The 14,435-nt window shown below is 54.6% G+C and overlaps 1 protein-coding gene across 10 annotated transcripts in view; it reads left to right on the top strand.

Moving 5' to 3' along the window:
- The first annotated feature begins 1,801 nt into the window (after window positions 1–1,801).
- Window positions 1,802–14,435, top strand: part of ANK1 (ankyrin 1) — a 77,402-nt gene continuing 64,768 nt past the window's right edge. For all 10 annotated transcript variants that reach the window (XM_050939833.1, XM_050939827.1, XM_050939824.1 and 7 more), the window contains exon 1: window positions 1,802–1,919. In XM_050939833.1, the coding sequence (XP_050795790.1) occupies window positions 1,866–1,919 (54 nt within the window). In that variant the 5' untranslated portion in view covers window positions 1,802–1,865. The remainder of the gene's footprint in view (window positions 1,920–14,435) is intronic.

Below are 14,435 nucleotides of genomic sequence, written 5' to 3'. Positions count from 1 at the left end.
CGCATTGGGATTGTTACGATAGGTGTTAGGATTATAAGAATGTATTTAGTGTTTAGACTTTATGGAATGCTGGTGAGTGGCTGCCTGCATTGATCTCATAGCATCTGTATCTCACATTGTATGGTAATATCTGAGCATTTGCATTGTGAGCCTTGGTAGCTGTGTAAATCACTGGGCAGGAGAGAGGGATTAAGGAGTGTGAAATGCTGGTCTCTCAACAGATGATGTTCTGTCCTGCCCCACAAAGAAGGCCCCTCAACACCAGACAGACTAGAGTGGGACATTAAAGAGGACAAAAGACCTTGTTGGTTACTCTCCCCCTCCAATGAAAATGAGTCTTGTTTACTCTCCCCCTCCCATCAGCTGAGTTTGCAGCTCAAGCAGAAGAGGGGAAGGGAATAAACCTAACTACTGTGGAGGAACTGGAGCTCCTGAGCAGACTGCATACCTACGCCAGGGTGGCACATGCACAAACTGCCTGATAATTGCACTCTGGCTCTAGGAATCTGCCTGCTGCATTGTGGCATCTACTGCTAGAGTGAAGGCTCTGCCAGTGTTTCCATCAGAGCCTTGGGGGCGCAGCGTGCGCATGCACGTGTGCAAAGGGGATTTCTTTTTAAGGAACTTTTTCTGATAAGGCCTCAGCTCTGCTGCCACTGCTGTAACTTGGAGCACAGCCCTGCTGGGGTCAACCTGCATCTCTCTATCATGTAAAGCATTTGGCAGGCTCCATTTTTCGTGCCTGCATCTGAGCACATCCCAAAGCACTTGCTGCAATGAGTGCTTTCCCAGGGATGGGCTTAGCTGACTTGCAACATCCAGGGGGGTGCAGCTGGCTCAGCCATTGCTGTGAGCACCCCATAGTCACATTAGTGCTCGATGACCTGCCCACGTGTAGTCACCTCAGGTTCTGAGGCATCTGCTGGCATGGCCCCAAGGCATCCAGATCACCACAGGTCTGCAGTCCGCACATGGGTTCCTGATGAATGGGAGCTAAAAACAGAAATGGAGCACTGCGCTGTCCTGCGTTCGCTTTGCGCTTTGCAAATACCAGCTAATTAATCACCGGGCACCTGAGCAGGGTGAACAAAGCCACAGGCACCCTTTAATAGAGAGAAGAATCTGGTCTTCCAGCCTGGAGTGCCAAGTAAACGCTCCCCTGTCAGTATTCATAGTGCACCCGTTGTCATGGTATTGGAGCACAGACCATCTGGAGGGGCTATTTCCAAGAGGTCTGTTCTCATGAGCTGTGTTGTGACTTCCCAGTAGAGCAGGTGGAGAGACCCTGCTCCAAATGGCTTCGGGCTCACTCCCATCTCCCTGCATGCAGGGATCTCCAGGAGGGAAGGCTGGAGCTGGATCTGCCCTGTGACTAGGAGAAGTGAGTTTCATTGTGCTGCAGTAACATGTAGGGATCCGGTCCCCTTGCGATGGGTGCTACACACACAAGGTCAGAGGCAGTCCTGGCCCTGAGCAGCTTTCAGAAGAGGAATTCTGTCCTTACTGTGTCTCACGTTTCCGAGGCCTGCCCTGCACTTTTCCTGTTTGAAAGGCAGGGTTCAGGTGCCCAAGGTCGGAGCCCCATTCACAAGCCTGCAGACATGTTTAGAAAGCATGTTCCAGACACCCTGCCATCTCAAACGCTCGGAGAAGAGCCCAGCCACTGTTTACCATGGGCCCTGGCATGGGCCAGCCCCTGTAATCTCCAGTCCCCACGCAGGAGCCTCCCCTCAGCATCTGCACGTGTGAGTGGTGATAGTGGGGAGGCCTGCTGCTGCTGATAAAGCCCTGTGCCTGCTGGGATCTTGGGCACTTGTTTTGGAGGCAGAACTCGCTGTGCATCTGTGCAGACCCCAAGCACGGACATGGGGGCTTCCCTTTCACCAGTAGGGATGCCAGACCTGCTGCACCTACGGAAAGTGAGTACTTGGGCAGCCTCTAAAGGCAGCAGGGGGCTCTTGCAACTCAATTCCTGGGGGAAGGATAGCTGGGAGGCTGTTTACCTATCCTGCCTGGCGTGTGTCTGTCAGAACTGGTAGCATGCGATCAGGGCCGCATGGTGCTGGGCAGTTGTGTGCACATGGTGAGACAGCCCCTGCCCCAGAGAGCTTGCAGACCAAACAGATGAGAGATACAGGATGGATCATTGTACAGATGGGGGACTTGGCCAAGGTCACACAGGGAGTCAGTGGCAGAGCCAGGAACTGATCTGAGCCCCTTGTTTCCAGGCTGGAGAGTTAAAAGCAAGACCGTCCCTGCTCTCCACGCCAGCATATTCTGAGCTGATATAGCTGAGGGGGAAGGGGGATTGGCTGCCAGTTTTCTTTTGTAACGGTAAACAGCAGCTGCCAAGTTGTCATCTTTGCTGCCCACCTAAAGCTCTGGGTCGGGCGCACTGGGTGGGGTTTCCACGCAGGCTCCAACTGCCTTTGAAGACATGCTAGCAGCAACTTTCCTTCACTAGGCGCAGGCGTTGCTCGCAGGGTCCTAGCACAGTTCCCCTTGCCAGTGCAAGGAGGGATATTGTCTAAGAGCCGTGCTGCAGGCAGCCTTCCTTGGGGCCTTCTTCCCTAGATGGCTTAGAGCAGTGGTTCCCAACCAGGAGTCTGGGCAGGGGGTCTGCCAAGCATGGCTGGCGTTAGACTCGCTAGGCCCAGGGCAGAAAGCCAAAGCCCCGCCACACAGTACTGCAGCTCGGGGCTCCGAGCCCCACCACCTGGGGATGAAGCCGAAGCCTTCACGGTGCCCCCTGTGGCATAGGGCCCTGGGCAATTGCCCTGCTTGCTACCCCTTAATGCTGGCCCTGGCTTTTATATGCAGAAAAACAGTTGTTGTGGCACAACTGGGCCGTGGAGTTTTTATAGCATGTTGGGAGGGGGCCCAGAAAGAGAAAGGTTGAGAACCCCTGGCTTAGAGAGCACTTCTCATGCACAGCAGCCGGGATGGCATGAGAGCCCCTGTGTCTCAGCCACAGCACAGCACCTGCCTCTCCCGCAGTTCTAGCACACTAATCAGTCACCGCTGTACAGATTTTAACAGACAGTTCCCTGCTCAGGGCCTTTGCCCTCTGCATCCACGCAGAGCAGATGTGAATCAGTCCTACTGAAGCAGGGCTAGAAAAAATGAGTGGGAACAGATTGTAGAAATTAGAAGCTGCTCCCAAGCAACATTTAAAAGCCTTCCCCTGGGCACAGAATGAATCTGTTTGGAAGCAACCAGATTTGGGTCTGGGGCACTGGCGGTGGGTGCTGGAACCCAGCCCCTCTCCTCAGTGCTGGGAGCCATGTGCAGTGTCTGGGATAGATGAAGCTGGGTCCACCATACATGCCCTTCGTTGGAAAGGCTGCCCCCACTCTCTGGGCTGCAACAGGCAGGCCCAGAATTTGTCCCTGTTTTTTACTGGCAAGTGGCAATCTGTCACATACCTTCTGTGCATCGGGTTTTCCTGGTGTGTTCTGTGCACACCCCCGTCTGCACAAACTCAGCTATATTTGTTTGCTGTCATGGTCCAGGAAGAAAGTGCATTAGGAGAGTAAGAGGTAAAAAATCAAGTAGTCACGTTGCTGATGTGTCTCTCTAACCAGCTGTAAGGCCTGGTAGGTTGTAATAAGGTGTAATGCATGAACAGCAAGCTCTAGAGGTTTGTCTTAAGTCAGAACCCGGTGATATAAAAATAGCATTCCCTACTCAGAAGACACAAAATTGTGAGAGGCTCCTGCTAGCCTCAGGAGGGAGCGACAGGTTTCACTGGGGTGTGCATGCCATCGCCTATGCTGACAGGAGCTGCAGCCATGTTAACTCTTTCATAGCCTTGGCTCCCCTGGTCAAACACCATGGGATGGTGTTCTATTGACACCTCTGCTGGTGCTGGCTGCCCTGCTGTTGATCCAGGGCGATCGTGATTTGTGAATAACAGGACAGACTCTTAATCCTGTTGCTCAGAAAACCCATTCGTGTCACATGGGCATAGTCTGGGAACAAATCTGCTCAGAGCAGCAGGATTTACGCCCTTATCAAAGGGTTTTGACACACCGGTGCAGGCTGTTTCCTCCAAACTGCTCCTTGTGGCACCCTCCCTCTCTGTGTCCCCAAAGCTGCTCTGGCTGCAGCTGCCAGCCAAGTGGGACCCACTCACAGGGGGGAGCTGAGGAGCGTTTCTAATCCTCAACCACAGCAGCTGTTTAAGACCCTAAATGGCTCACCAGAGATCTGAGCGGGGGCTCTGAGTGCGCTGTGCATAGGTGAAAGGCAGGCCGGACGGCAGTCGCCATGAGTGTCTGTGTCATTATTTGTGGTCGCAAGCGACTGCACATATACAACAGAGGTGACAAACTAGAAGCGGTTCCTGAGAATTTGGCCCCCAAATGAAATATTTGAAATACGGTTTCCTCTTTCACATCCCTGCCAGGGTCTGTGTTCCCCGGCAAGAGAGAGGGAGCACAGCGGAGTGAGAGTCAGGAGTCCTGAGTTCTGTTCCTGCCTCTGTGACTAAGCAGCTGAGAGACCTGGAACAGATCACTTCATGTCTCTGTCTTTGATCTTCCCCCCTGTAACCCAGGACAGTTGGGAAGGTTTATCCCTGATCCCTATAGGACTTGCGGTCTGCATTAATCCTTGACCTACAAGCTGGCTGTTAAATGGTGCCTGGAGCCCTAAGGATTAATGGAATCACTTTGTAGTTGAGAACAATGTGGATTTGGTCAGTGGATGATCTGGGGCTTTGGGTGTTCTCTTGTGTTGGTGAGTACACAGAATCCTTGGAGCTAGCCTGGGTCGTGCACTCCAGAGAGGCTTTCGTAGCTGGTTGGGTTTTATTTGGCACAGACCTCAGCAAGCTGGGTCAGCTAGCAGCCTCCTTTGGTCCCTATGCCAGTCCCTTTCCCCTTCACCCCCGGCTTGCTGCCTCTGGTTCTGGAGCTATGCGAGAGGAATTCAACTGATGCCACATGTCTCTCTCTGGTTGTGAAGGGGAGGGTTCTGGGGGCCAGAGAAGTGCTGCTGATGGCAGTGATCCTTTGCTTGCTGTGGAACATCAGACAGGCCACAGCGCTCATGTCCCAGCCCAGACAGCCCCACTGCCTTACGCTGGTGTCTGAGCCAGTTCAAAATACCATTTCCCAGTAAAATGGTTAAACTGGAGGCATTAAAGGGGAATTAAAAAGCATCTCAGCTGGCATAAACCCCTGGGCTGGAGATCCGGGGCTAGAAAGTTTCAGATACAGAAGGTGCCTGTAACCTAAGAAATGGGGGAAAGGTAATGAAAGCAGCAAAATAAAATGTCTGGAGGTTGAGAAAAGCTTCAGCCCCCTCTCTCCCCAAATGGTTTGCCGTAGTTGGGGAAGTGCAATATGGATACATTGTACAGCAGTGTTAATGCTGTTTCTTCCTGGGCCCGTTAGCACAGCTGCTGCCTGTAGGGTGACCAGACAGCAAATGTGAAAAATATATAAGAAAAATAAGAATAAGACCCCAAAATTGGGACTGTCCCTATAAAATCGGGACATCTGGTCACCCTAACTGTCTGCCAGGCCATGGTCACAGTGCTGGGATTGGACCAAGGAGTGTGGTGTCTGGCCCCAGCACTAGGGAACCTGATGGGGGAGCGAAGCAGCATCATCTCAGTGCTGTTTGCAGGGGCAGGGAGCGGACACTCGGGAGGCCATAGTAGAACAAAGGGACCCACTAAGGGCTTAGAAACATGGGGCAGAAAATAGCAACCTGGGGGAGGTGCAGCTACGACATCTGGGAAGCTCTGTCCAGATGGCAGACATGCCACTTGGAAAGCTGGTGAGCTGGACAGCAATGGAGCGCCAGTCAGGGAGGAGCTTTCAGGGTGATAAGTAAAGCAATGCTGTTTGTTTGGGGCTGCCTGTGCAGAGGCACCGAGATGGGGATTGTCTATGTTGGGAAGTTTCATTGTGTGAGAACAGGCTGTAAAACCTGCCATAGTGTAGTGTAGACAAGGGCCGACCTGTTCCACGCCGTGTCAGCTGGCTGTGTGTAGCCCCGGGGGGACCACAGAGGGTGAACCATGACCAGCTCTCTGTTAGACCTGACAGCATGTGTTCTAAGGGGCTGCAGTTTCTCAGTGTAAGCAGCCGGGTGGGAAAGGACTCGGTTGTTGATCTGGGCACCTTGATACCAGCAAGGCAACAGCGGGAGGGAGGGGCCGTGCAGAAGAGCATGATGAGGTCAGAGAGAAGGTGGGATGGATTCATGGAGAAGATTAGAAATGCTGCTTGTGTCTAACTTGGCTAAATGACCACAGGGACTATGGCTACATTAGCCTTGCCCCCCCCACCCCCGAGCCCAAGAAGGGAGCAATAGGCCAGTGCTGCCAGCATGTTCATCCCACTGGAGGTCTGCTTTGAGCAGAGTTACAGAGCACAGCCCTCCACTAGTAGGGGAGCTGCACTGTGAGAGGCAGTAGTTGGAGATCTGGAGGGCAGAGGCAGATAGACCCAGCTGAAGGGATCTGTGATAACTGGCCAGGTGGTGAAGATGGCGAACACGTGGAGAGGATTTATTTAGGGTGAAGCTAGGAGCACTGGATGGAAATGAAGAAAGGGCTGAACCTCAGAAACCATTTCTCTCTGGAGCCATCTATCAGATGGCAGAGTCATACCCCAGGGAAGCAGTGAAAGCCCCAGCTACTGGGACCACATAACCCCCATGTTAATTAGTATTCCATTGAGTGGCAGGTGTCAGCTTCTTGGAGCAGGGGCCTTCTCTGTCTGTGTTCTGTACAACACAGCTGCGTGCCGGCTGCGAGCCATACTGCGTGGGATGAAGCACAGACTAATGCACTGGAGGGGAGTGTCTTGCACTGGTGTCCAGGGACTGGACAGGAGTCCTTCCTACCCCTGCTCCGTTCCTAACACCAAGTCTGCGAACCTCTGGCTTTGTTTCACGTCATTGGCAGGCTTCTCTGGCTGCTTTTTGTCCAAGGCCAGCACTGTCCAGCAGCATGCAGGGTTGGCTCTCCATCAGCTTGGCTGTGTGGCTAGCCATCACTCACCCCTGGTGCTGTTGAGCAGTGGGATACCTGCGTGCAGGCAAAGGCAAAAGTGCCTCTTCCCCTTAGCACTGCAGCGTGTCTCTGGGATGGGGCTGCTGTCCTGCGATCAGTGACTCCATTACAGGCCCAGCCTTTCACTAGCATGCACAGTCTGTCTGCCAAGCAGCTTATGTGGCAGGGACAAGGTGGGTTTGGGGCAGTGGACTGTCCTGACCTGGTTCCTCCAGGTTGACTCATGCCTGTGATGGAAGCAGCTTTACATCCTGTCTTGTGTCTGATTTAGCTAAGATAAAGCAGTGCCACATGCTGCTCCTGAGCCTCAGACATGTGGATTTGCAAGCAGATGTCAGCAGGATGCTGAGCAGGAGCTGCTAAGTACCTTGCTGATAGGAGCACATGGCTGTCCGAAGGACGGAGGAGACAGGAGTTTGAAGCTGTAATGTTATCACAAGTGGTAAAACTCAAGAGACAGACGTGCATTTAGTGGTTTAATTGGGTTGAATTGCTTTCAAGTTCTCCGCCTGAGAGCAGCCCAGGGAAACTTCACTTAGCAAAGCCCTGTGATAGAGCTGGCTCTGCTACGTGCTTCCTTGCCAGCAAGGAGTGCAGAGTCCTAGGAGATGTCTACACTGCTGCCCGGCCATGACTGCCCTGGCTCTCAGACCCCGCAAGGGGGGAGGGTCTCCGAGCCCAGGCCCAGCCCAAATGCCTGCACTGCTATTTTTAGCCTTGCAGCCCGAGCCTGAGTCAGCTGAGCTGGGCTCAGACTTGGTGCGCAGGGTTTTTGTCGCAGTGTAGACATACCGAGAGAATTCAAGGCCAGAAGGGACACCAGGTCGTCTAGTCTGAGCTCCTGTATTTCACTGGCCACCAACACTCGCACACTAACCCAAGAACCAAAGTGAGACCGAAGTGTCACAGTCCACAGTAGACTAGACTGCTGTGCGCCACAGGCAGTGAACGGGGGGACCAACGTGCCCCAGTGCCTGAGCCTCGCCCTGCCCCTAAGTGGCAGGGAAATGATTAAAAGAGGTAAACCCACTTGCAGAGTAGAATCCTGGCAAGTCACCCACACCCACATGGTGCAGAGGAAGGTGAAACCCCCCAAGGTCACTGCCAGTCTGACCTGGGGGGAAATTCCTTCCCAGCCGCACACGTAGGGTCAGTGAGACCCCAAGTGTGTAAACTAGAACCAGCCAGCCAAACACCAGATACAGAGAATACTGGGTGCCACCACAGTCCGCAGAGCCTTGGGCCACTCTGCCCGATGCCCCAGCCCCACCTGTCACCATCGTTGATGCTCCAGAGGAAGGATACCAGCCTCTTCTGAGGGGGGCCCTTTCCTGACCCAGGTTGAAGCCCTGACGCTTGAGCTGTTAGGAACATAAGACACACTGAAAGTGAGCCCCAGGGCTGCTGAGCCCTGCCCCTTCCATCATACACAGACTTGTCAGACAATCGCACTCATACGTTCGTACAGCTATCTCTTCAAACTAGTTATTTGGCCCCACCACTCCTATTGGGAGGCTGCTCCAGAACCTTGCCCTCTGACGGGGAGAAACCTCCTTCCAATTTCCAGCCTGAATTTCTGCATGGCCAGTTTTTACCCATTTGTTCTTGTGCCAACGTTGTCCTTGAAGACTCCTAGGAGAGTGGAGCCCTCTTCATGTCTGCAGCCACTGCCTCTCGGGGATCGGGACTAGCACACAGGCAGCTGCAGGTCTCCCCTCCTGAGTCCACGTGTGAGTGAGGAGGCATCTGCCCATTCTCTTAGGTTGCAGAATAGTCTGGGGCTGTCATGGCAGGCTCCCGGATCCCGAGGTGGACAAGGCTGGGTGCAATTTGATGGGTCACTCATCTGCTGGCATGGGGCTGGAAGCTGAGAAATGGTGTCTGGGGGATATTTACCATCAGAGGAGATGTCTAAGTTGCAGTGGGTCCATTGCCACTGTCCCTGCGGGCTGCCTAGGATCTCTGAAGATGCACCACAGAGATGCTGGAGTAAGGGGGAGGGGCTTAGCTAGATGGGTGAAAACTGTTATAATAATTGTACTGATTGAGGTGGAATAAATGGGTTTAGGGGGTTAAAAAAACATTAAAATAATTGGAACTGGAAGGGACCTTGAAAGGTCATTAAGTCCAGCCCCCTGCCTTCACTAGCAGGACCAAGTACTGATTTTTGCCCCAAATCCCAAAGTAGCCCCTTCAAGGATTGAACTCACAACCCTGGGTTTAGTAGGCCAGTGCTCAAACCACTGAGCTATCCCTCCCCCCTTAATTTAGTCACTGTTCAACCAGGGGTGGCTCTAGGCATTTTGCCGCCCCAAGCACGGCAGGCAGGCTGCCTTCGGCGGCTTGCCTGCGGGAGGTCCTCCGAAGCAACGGGACCAGTGGACCCTCCGCAGGCAAGCCGCTGAAGGCAACCTGCCTGCCGCCCTTGTGGCGCCAGCAGAGCGCCCCCCGCAGCTTGCCGCCCCAAGCACGTGCTTGGCGTGCTGATGCCTGGAGCCGCCCCTGCGTTCAGCATCAAACAGTATTAAATGGTATTAACACCTATAGCCCATTTATTCCTTCTCAGTTCCCAGAACAGAACCGGTGGTGCTGCTGCAGGACTGGCTGGTGGCTGTGTTTGTGTGGGGAGGGACTCCAACAGCAGGAGCGCTCTGTGCAGGCCCCAGCTGTGCTGCATATCACTGGCCATGTGGGGAAAGCGTAAAGGCCCTTTCAGAGTAGCAAATTCCCCAGCTCTCGGCCCACGGTAAGTGCATCTCTTCCCACAGAGCCAGGCAGAGAGGCTGGTTTGGCTAGCTGCTTGCTGTGCTCAGGCCATTCCACTACAGGTGGTGGAGGGGTCTGGGGATCTCTGCAGCAGCAAACACTGGGGTCATACAAGAAAACCCGTGGGGAGGTGCCAGAAAAACCGATCTAGGTATCGGAGCTTACTGGGAGCCATCTGGCAGGTGCCAGCGCTTTCCCTAGCACCCTCTCTGTTGGCTGGTGGAAGTAGTCAGTGCTGCCCTTGGCAGAGCTGTCGAGGCTGGCTCCTGAGCAGGACACTGGGGAACTCAGTAGAGAGGGAGTCCCAGACCTTCTTTCCCTTCTCTCCTTTTGCTCTCCCTTCATTATGCAAGATCTGGGGATTGCTCTTGGTGGATTCCTCAGATACCTTTCTCTGGGGCCACCAGCCTGGGAAGAGTACAGTGCATAGATGTGCTGGATGGCGAGACTCGGGTCACAGGCTTTGGGATCTCTTCTCTGCCACGTTCCTAGCCAGGTCATCTCCCTGGATCCTCCATGTGCACATCTCCCCTCCGTCACAGGGAAGGTCCTTAGCAAATTGGAAGTTATAACGATTATTACGCTGCTGCTGTCCACCAATAAATATGGCAGATGTGCACCATGCCAGTGCAGTCTGGCAGATGGGGGGAGGGACTTTGTGCTCAGTCCTGTACAAACAGTCCCTGCCCCAAGTCACATACAGTCAAGCAGACAAGCAGGCGGGAAGAGTAGGGTAACAAGTGTCCTACATGTGCCTACCCTTTAGTCCGTCAGGAGCAGTGATCACTACGTCCTACCTGCCCAGGTCAGTGACCGAGGTAACATTACTGAAGCAGCCTTAGCCTCCAGGGACCCTAGCAACTGGGGGCTGAACTCAAGGTGCTGGGTGTTTGCATGGAAAACATTATCTGCTCCGAGCTTCCAAAGGCTGTGCGGGCTCCCTGGGCTGATATAAATGTGTCTGTGTTTCATGGAACAAGGTGGAGTTACTAGTAACCTCCCTTCCTTTATCAGCTTTGTGCAGAGTTGCCTGGGTGGGACTGAAGGGGAGGAGATGAGAGCAGGACTCTGTCCCTGTCCAGTGTCCTGAGCAGGGATCTGGGACATCGTTCCTCCGACCACGGGCCTGGAAACCCAGCCTGAGCCCAGGTTTAGGGACTTGCACAGTCTCTCATGTATGCATTTGTTAACTACAGGAAGTTTGTAGCTTTCTGTTTGCATCTAGCTCCAGCATTGCCCCAGAGCAGGGGTTACTGCAGAGGACTAGGCACCAGGGCTGAGGTTCCCCCGCTGGCTCTTCCAGCTGCTCACCGCGGGCTTTGGGCAGATACTTGGGCCTGCATTTCAAAAGTGGCTCTCAATTTGGGTGAGTCCCACAAAGGCTGGTGCAGCAAGTGCAAAGTGAGTCTAAATCGAAAGCCTGACGTGTGTCTTGCATTCAGGGGCGGCTCCAGGTCCCAGCATGCCAAGCGCGTGCTTGGGGTGGCAAGCCTCGGGGTGCGCTCTGCTGGTCGCCGCAAGGGTGGCAGGCAGGTTGCCTTTGGTGGCTTGCCTGCGGAAGGTCTGCTGGTCCCGCAGCTTCAGAGAACCTCCCGCAGGCGGGACCAGCGGACCCTCTGCAGGCAGGACTGGCGCTAGGATTTTGAGCACCCTAGGCAGATGGCAATTTCTCCGCCCCGCGCGCTGGTCCCGCAGCTCTGATGGAGCTGCCGCAGTGGTGCCTGTGGGAGGTCCATTGGAGCCGCGTGAGCAGCCCCCTCCGGACACCCTGGGTTTCCCTAGGCCAGGGGACCCCCGCCCCTCGGCTGCCGGCTGCCGGGGCAGTGCCCTGACCCAGCGGACCCCCTGGACTGCCGACTGCCTCAGCGGAGCGCTGACCCAGGGGACACCTTGGGCTGCTGGCTGCTGCTGGCAGCTCAGACTCCCTCTCTGTCCCAGTAGCAGCGGCTGCTCAACCATTTAAAAAAAAATAGCAACCGCCTAGTCGCCTAAATGGTTGCACCGGCCCTGTCCGCAGGCAAGCCGCCGAAGGCAGCCTGCCTACCGTGCTTGGGGCAGCAAAATGCCTAGAGCCGCCCCTGGTTGCATTGGGCTGGACTGCTGGGAAGAGCCCAGCGCTTGGGACTGAAGGGAAAGCCCCGTGCCGGGGAGGGACAAAGGGGGAGTAAATCGTCAGCAAAAAGCAGGTAGAATAAGAGTAGTGTCCTGGGCGTTGCAAAGCCCTTGGCAAAGTCTGGGTCTGGTCCTTCTCCCATCGAATCTCTCTTGTCTTTGCGTTCAGTGGGCAATGCCAGGAAGAATATCTCCTCCCATTGGACTAAACTGTCCCGGAAAATTGCCCGGGAGACAGAAAGGCACACAGACTCGGTCCAGACAGTTTGAAGACAGAAAAATACAAATGGCTTCTCTGTGTATGGAGGCAGTGAGTGCGTGTCTGTGGGAGGGCATGCAAGCACTTGTGTAAGTGGTGAGTGAACATGCCGGGGTGTGTATGTGCAGGGCTGATGGCAGATACATCCCTCAGAGCTCCTCTTGACCTGCCTGCCCTTATTTTAAGAATGATGCGGAAGGTCCTTTTGTTGGAAATTAGCCCTGCTCTATCATCCCTTTGGTACTTTTTCAGTGGCTGAGTTCATCTGTTCTGGCCTCTGACATGGTGACTCACTGATGTAGAAGAGAGTCGCCATGAAAAGACACCCAGAAGTGACAGACAGACGCACTATAGCGCCAAGAAGACAGTAGAGTCACAGATCTGTTTCCATGCCATTCACATCCAAGCCGAATTGTCCCCTCTTCTCAGGCTGCCCACGTTGTCTGGCTGCTGCTGTCTGACATCCTAGGACGCGATATGCATCCCTGAGACATGCACGTGGGTTGTGGGGAGAAAAGCAACAGTTTGCCTGGCTTCCCCTGGCCTCAGCCTGGTCTGCAGGGCCCTGTCCCCCAGCAGATTGGTGGCCACAAGGACACCGCAGCCCCTCTCCTTGGTTGCATGCATTGACCATTGAAAGCTAGGCTCCTTGGCATGTCTTCTGAGCTCATCCTCTCTGCCATTCTCAGGAGGGCACCAGCAGCTCCGACTCATGCCCTGGCCTGGGCAGCAGCCAGCTGCTTTCTGGAGGAGGCTCAGTAGTAAATATCCCAACTGATAGAATAATGGAGAGAAAATGAACCAATTCCATTAGCGTCTGGCGAGCCCTGCAGGGCCCACGCTGGAGCGAGGAGGGAGCCTGTATTTTTAGCCAGAATGCAGTGTAACTTACTGGCTCACACAAAGCTGGGGAGTAGCTAGTTAAGGAGGGGGTGAGGGGAGACCAGGTTCGGGTTTCAGTTCAAGTGCTGGACTATGGCAGTTCGACAGGGAAGGTCCGGTCCAGACATGGCTGTGAGTATTCAACACGCCTCTCCTTTGTGCACCAGGCAAGCTCTGCTTTGCTTTTCTGTTTGCTTTCTAGCTGCATTCCTGGCCACCTCCCTGCTCCGCTCTGTGCCCGGGCTTTGGCAGCTACGGGCTGTTGGAGCCCTGGAGTTATCTCATTTTAATCATCGCAGCGCTGTGTGTTATGGACAGGGAAGCTGTACTGTGCTCTGCGCTTCAAAGGGGATTTCTCTGCAAGGTCTCTGGGCAGCGGCTGAAATGCCCACAGCAAGCTGAGGTGCTGCCCTTCCACTGCTCCTGACTGAGCAAAGGAGGCTTCTAGCAGGCTCCAGAGCTGGAAAATCCCTCTGCATTGAGGCTGCAACATAAAATGCTCAGCTCAGCCCTGCTGTGAATCGTGGGCTTTCCAGCTCAGCACCCCGGGCTCAGCGTGCAAACTGTGCACTGCCGAGCATGGCATGGGGACGTCTCTGGCCGCGGGTCCTGTCTATCACAGTGGATAAACCTGATTGAGCAGAAGGCATCTCAGTGCCACGTGATGCCTCCCTCGTTACTCTGCACCATAAACAGCAGGTCAGTCCCTTGGAGTTGGGCCTTCCTCGGAGGGCTGGAGGGGGCCAGCAGGCAGGGGGGTTCACACAGACCGCACACACTCGCTGGCATGAGCAGGCTGCTCTGCTGTGATTGGAAACCGTAGCGCTGCCTCCAGCACCTCTTCCTTGTTGTTAGCTGGTGCTGAGTCCAGCAGCTCATGCAAGAAATGCGACTGAGGAACTTGCTGCACATGGGGCTGAATGGTGGCAAGGACTGGGTGAGCCTGGGGGGCTGGGTGCTACTGGGGGCAGCCAGTGCAGCTTTGATGGGACGGCCGCCCAAATAATAATCAGACTCTTGTTTCTCTGGTGCGTGGGCTTGGATCGATAGCAATAGCTGGGGCTTGGCTGCATGTCCCTGAAGTGGGAGCAGAGAGGTTAGTCAGCACTGGGTTATCAGACCAGGAGGCTGCAGTTGCAGTGGAGAGAGAGCTGGGTGATTGGCATGTCCTCATTCTACTGAGCGAACCCACAACTACAACAGAGAGAGAAGAATGGAACCCCAAGCCCAGACACTGCTTCAGCCTGCAGCCATGGTACTGCTGGCTTGTGTAGCAGCACCCGTGCTGTGCATCGTGTTCCAGAAGGGATCTTCCCTGCCCTGAGGGCCTTGCAGTCTCAGGGGAGCACCCAGCTTTGCTCATGGACCGGTCTGAGGTGGGCCAGG

Source organism: Gopherus flavomarginatus, chromosome 2 (assembly GCF_025201925.1).
Source record: "Gopherus flavomarginatus isolate rGopFla2 chromosome 2, rGopFla2.mat.asm, whole genome shotgun sequence".
NCBI classification, from domain to species: Eukaryota; Metazoa; Chordata; order Testudines; family Testudinidae; genus Gopherus; species Gopherus flavomarginatus.
This window is presented reverse-complemented; position numbering and strand designations above follow the sequence as displayed.